Source organism: Salvelinus namaycush, chromosome 4 (assembly GCF_016432855.1).
Source record: "Salvelinus namaycush isolate Seneca chromosome 4, SaNama_1.0, whole genome shotgun sequence".
Taxonomy (NCBI): domain Eukaryota; kingdom Metazoa; phylum Chordata; class Actinopteri; order Salmoniformes; family Salmonidae; genus Salvelinus; species Salvelinus namaycush.
In genome coordinates this window covers 70,930,789-70,936,367 of record NC_052310.1, presented here as the reverse complement: position 1 = coordinate 70,936,367, position 5,579 = coordinate 70,930,789, and the positions used below count along the sequence as shown (strand labels likewise).

Here is a 5,579-nt window from a genome sequence, read left to right as displayed (position 1 = left end):
CATAATCTGCCGATCTCTACTTCAAAGAACAAGTGATGGGTTTTGAGTGCTTCTCCCCTATTTGGAAAGTTGGTCTGCCTGCTCTTCAGTCTGAGAGAGATATGCTGAAAGCTGGTTCGTGTCTCATTTCTCTGTCCATAAAAACTGTTTAAAACTGTGTAACACAATAGTGTCTTTTGAAAACCGTTTCATATATCACAAAGTCAATAGCCAATGGGGCTATGTATATATTTATGTTGTCGTTAATGTATTTATAGTCTATTTCGGCAAGTTAACCAAGGGTTTGCTGGCTTAGCTAGCCATGTTAATGACGAGGTAACTAGCACCGTCAGTGAACTGTAATGTCACCCTAGCTATTTCTGGCAATTGATTTATTGGTAATTCAAGACATCTTTTTTATTTGTATGACATTTTTTTATACCCCTTTTTCTCCCCAATTTAATGTTATCCAATTGGTAGTTACACTCATGTCCCATCACTGCAACTTCCGTACGGACTCTGGAGAGGCAAAGGTCGAGAGTTTTGGTGGTTCCAAAATTCTTCCATTTAAGAATGATGGAGGCCACTGTGTTCTTGGGGACGTTCAATGCTGCAGACATTTTTTGGTACCCTTCCCAGATCTGTGCCTCGACACAATCCTGTCTCGGAGCTCTGCGGACAATTCCTTCGACCTCATGGCTTGGTTTTTGCTCTGACATGCTCTGTCAACTGTGAGACCTTATTTAGACAGGTGTGTGCCTTTCCAAATCATGTCCAATCAATTGAATTCACCACAGGTGGACTCCAATCAAGTTGTAGAAATATCTCAAGGATGATCAATGGAAACAGGATGCACCTGAGCTAAAATTTGAGTCTCATAGCAAAGGGTCTGAATACTTATGTCAATAAGGTATTCATTTAAATTTTTCAAAAAAAATTAAACCTCTTTTCGCTTCGTCATTATAGGGTATTGTGTGTAGATTGATGAGGATAATATTACATTTAAGAATAAGGCACTAACGTCACAAAATGTGGAAAAAGTCTAGGGGTCTGAATACTTTCCGAATGCACTGTACGTAGGCCTTCTAATATTTACCAAAACAACACTGTGGTGAGGCCATGTCTGTTACAGTTCAGGAAAACGGTACTAAATACTGTAGATTAGAAGCATGATTTCCTTTATTCCTTTATTGGCCCAAAAAGACAAATGGGACTGAGAGATTATTCTCCCACACTGTAAAGGTTAATGCTCGGATAGTCCTCATTTCACATCTCCCTCAGTGAAATTGAAGCCCACTGTGTAGAGACTCAGCACAATGATGTTTCTTGGAAAATAAGACAGCAAGCACTGGGATCGTGTAATGCTGTTGAAATTGAAGTATCTGAACTTCCAAGAGCTCACAACCTTATACTCTACAATCAATACTATCATGTTAAGGCTATATACTGTAGTTTAAACGTTTTTATATAACATACTGTTTATTTAATCAAGGAATGCTGTCATACATTCTCCATGCAATTTTGAGGCCCTACCTTTAGATGTCGATATTGCATTGTTAAAATGTTCGCAAATATGTCCCCGACGAGTTTTAGTCTTCGTCTCCATTACACAGACCCTGCAGTGATGATGAGGGAAATTACAAAAAACAATTGTCTTCTATTTGTTGTTTCTGAATTGTTACTCTTCCATCTGCACAGTGACCTAACCCACAAAGAAAACGACTGCAGATACATTTAAACACATTATTTTATTAGAGGTAGTGAGGTATTGGAAATCAGGAAATAAATACAGGGGGTTTGATAAAGAATCTGCTTACATTCATTCAGTGATACAATTATTTTAACATAAAACATTTATAACTTTACATGTTACAATATGTGCAATACATTGGAAAAAATATTTTTTAAATGGAAACTTTTCAGAAAGGCACTTCTGATTGTATGGTTGTCCTTGAGTAAACGTTGTGTCCTGGTCGTTCTTAAGACGGGCTGAGCGCAGCTGTTACAGGGTGCTCCTAGACACCGATCTTGGGTCAGTACATTTCCCCCACTAATGGTTAAGGTTAGGATTGGGGAGGGGAAGCTGATCCTAGACCTGTACATAGGGGTAACTTCACCCCAGAGCCAACTCAGCTAGTTAGCGCTTGGAAAGCTGGTCAGCCAACCAGTCCAGTCCCTCCAACAGACCTGAACCCTGGGTCGCACAGGTAGCCTGGACAAACCACTGAGGAGAGAGGACAAACATTCAGTCATTAAAACAGTCAGTCATTAACAGGTAGCCTGGACAAACCACTGAGGAGAGAGGACAAACAGTCAGTCATTAAAACAGTCAGTCATTAACAGGTAGCCTGGACAAACCACTGAGGAGAGAGGACAAAAAGTCCGTCATTAACAGGTAGCCTGGACAAACCACTGAGATGACAAACAATCAGAGTGCATTATTTACCAAATCTGGGCAGGGAATCTATCCGAGGCGCGTTGTAGAGTTTGACATTTAAAAGGATACATCAGGATTTTGGGAATGACGCCCTTTATCTACTTCCCCAGAGTCAGATGAACTCATGGACACCATTTTATGTCTCTGCATGCAGTTTGAAGAAAGTTTCTCATTAGCATTAGCGCGATTGCTAAGTAGTGTTAGCTCAATGACTGGAAGTCTATGGTAACTGCTAGCATGGTAACAGCTAGCATGCTAGTGTATACTATAGACTCCTAGTCATTGCGCTAACGCTAGTTAGAGTTGGCTCGCGAAACCTTAGAGATTCTAGATGGTCATACTTACAGGAGTATTCAGTTGAAGTTTCCTCAGTCCCAGTTTATTTGTGATGTCACTGACAGACATGGCGTTGGGAAGGTCCTGTTTGTTGGCGAACACCAGCAGAACTACATCTCTCAACTGGTCCTCTTCAAGCTGTGGGTCAACAGCAAAGAACACAGGGAATCAGAACAGCCACAGTACTGACTGAGTTATTACACTTTTCTCTGTAATGTTGCATCGTGTGTGGAGGATCAATAACACAGAACACAGGGAATCAGAACAGTCACATTAAACAGGTAAACACTCTCTCCTATCTCTATTAGAACAGTCATATGACTGTATTAATACATTCCTCGTAGGGAATCAGAAAGATCCCATTATACTGTTACTACGCTCCTCTCCGGTGGCCAAGAGCAAACTTAAGAGTTGCTATAGGAAAGTGTGGAAAGATTAATGGAAGGACAGATGACTCACCATGTTCTGCAGTTCCTCTGAAGCATCATTTATCCTCTCAGGATCGTTGCTGTCTACCACAAATATAAGACCCTGGATGAAGACATTGGAACACAGACGCATTCTTTTAAGGAATGAGGAAAATTGGAATTGGAGTTCATTTTCTGAATTGACTGGATTTGAAATGGATCCCATAGTTAAGGCTGTTAGGGTAAGAATACCTGAGTGTTTAAGTGAGGCTGTTAGGGTTAGTTGAGGCTGTTTGTTTAGGTTTATTAGGGTTAGGCTAGGTTGAGGCTGTTAGGGTTAGGTGAGGCTGTTAGGTTTAGGTGAGGCTGAGGCTGTTGGGGTTAGGTGGGGCTGTTGGGGTTAGGTGAGGCTGTTAGGGTTAGTTGAGGCTGTTAGGGTTAGGTGAGGCTGTTAGGGTTAGGTGAGGCTGTTAGGGTTAGTTGAGGCTGGTAGATGAGGTTGTCAGAGTTAGTTGAGGCTGTTAGGGTTAGGGTTAGTTGAGGCTGTTAGTGTTAGTTGAGAGTGTTAGGGTTAGTTGAGGCTGTTAGGGTTAGTTGAGAGTGTTAGTGTAACAGTTTAACTTTAGTCCGTCCCCTCGCCCCGACCCGGGCGTGAACCAGGGACCCTCTGCATACATCAACAACAGTCACCCACGAAGCATCGTTACCCATCGCTCCACAAAAGCCGCGGCCCTTGCAGAGCAAGGGGAACCGCTACCTCAAGGTCTCAAAGCGAGTGACGTCACCATTTGAAAGGCTATTAGCGCGCACCACCGCTAACTAGCTAGCCATTTCACATCGGTTACATTCACCCCCCCTTTCGACCTCCTCCTTTTCTGCAGCAACCAGTGATCCGGGTCAACAGCATCAATTTAACAGTTTAACTTTAGTCCGTTCCCTCGCCCCGACCCGGGCGCGAACCAGGGACCCTCTGCACACATCAACAACAGTCACCCACGAAGTATCGTTACCCATCGCTCCACAAAAGCCACGGCCCTTGCAGAGCAAGGGGAACCACTACATCAAGGTCTCAAAGCGAGTGACGTCACCGTTTGAAAGGCTATTAGCGCGCACCACCGCTAACTAGCTAGCCATTTCACATCGGTTACATTAGGGTTAGTATTACCTGAGTGTTCTGGTAGTAATGCTTCCACAGAGGTCTGATGACGTGCTGACCACCTACATCCCACACCGTGAAGCTGATGTTCTTGTACTCAACCGTCTCCACATTGAACCCTATGGTGATCAGCACAAAAGACATTCAGCTATGCTCTGTCTAGCAGTCCTGGGTCAAATACATATGAGAAGCAAAAGTTGTCAATCATTGGATATAGCCTATATATCAATCAATGCTTACCAATAGTGGGGATAGTAGTGACAACTTCTCCAAGTTTTAGTTTGTACAGGACTGTGGTCTTCCCTGCAGCATCTAACCCAACTGTAGGAACAATATGGATAATTTTAAAACCTAAGTAATATGAATAATATGCATATAATATAGGCCTATGTAAAATCAATCAAAAAAAGTAAATGTTATAACACATTGTAACAAATACATTGTAACATTGTACAAACATTGCAACATTGTAATAATAACACAATGACATTAACAACATTGGAAATAAGTCTTACCCATCAGAATTCTCATCTGTTTTTTCTCGAAGAAACGAGAGAAGAGTTGCGAAACCATAACACCCATTATTGCTGAAAAAATATGTTTCGCGTTTTCAAATAATCCGAAAGGAATGAAATCTGCAGCAGCCTATCTCGCGCTTCAAACAATTCTGCAGGGTAGACAGCAGCACACACTGATTTATACGATTGGTTTGCATTGGGCTGCTTATATAGTCTACTCAGCCACATGTGTAACGGGACACCAACACAGAGCACTGTCATTTCAGGCTGGTCACACAGGTACAACAGTCAACTGACTGCGACGATTCCTCTCTACACGTTTCATCCACGTCACTTTCACTTTGTTGACCTCTGAATACAGGATGTTGTAATGTTTCTCATGTGTAGAGATAGAATCTGATTGGTCTACAAGGCTGCTATTCATTCTCTGTTAACTAAATGTTGTCTGAAGATAAACCGATGTCACACGAAGCAACCTGTACGCAAATGTTGTTGCTGGCAACAGAGTTGCATCTGGGTTGCTTCTTGAGTCAATTTCAATCGCGTTTGAATTGCTTCGTGTATCTGCAAAGTTCCTTGAGATCATGGTACTTGCTACTTACCTCTGCAACAGGAATTGCTTCCAGGTAGCTTCGTGTGTGTGACGTCGCCTCCAAAGAGAAAGAGGTCTACTCCTGTGTGTGTGTGTGTGTTAGTGCGTGAATTTCTCAATGCTCTCTATTCAAGCAAATCAACAGAGAAAGAAA

At 42.2% G+C, this 5,579-nt stretch overlaps 1 protein-coding gene across 2 annotated transcripts; it reads right to left on the bottom strand.

Moving 5' to 3' along the window:
• Positions 1-1,708: 1,708 nt before the first annotated feature.
• LOC120046798 (ADP-ribosylation factor 4-like) lies at positions 1,709-5,151 on the bottom strand. Of its 2 annotated transcripts, none has more exons than XM_038992309.1 (6): positions 4,831-5,148; positions 4,556-4,636; positions 4,325-4,434; positions 3,212-3,283; positions 2,762-2,890; positions 1,709-2,203 (listed from the first exon to the last, which is right to left on the bottom strand). In XM_038992309.1, the coding sequence occupies exons 1-6, from the start codon at positions 4,895-4,897 to the stop codon at positions 2,117-2,119; spliced, it is 546 nt and encodes a 181-aa protein (XP_038848237.1). In that variant the 5' UTR covers positions 4,898-5,148; the 3' UTR covers positions 1,709-2,116. The 2 variants fall into 2 exon arrangements, with proteins under 2 accessions (XP_038848237.1, XP_038848238.1); XM_038992310.1 differs by lacking the exon at positions 1,709-2,203 and adding an exon at positions 2,230-2,391 and having other exon boundaries at positions 4,831-5,151.
• Between the last annotated feature and the right edge of the window lie 428 nt (positions 5,152-5,579).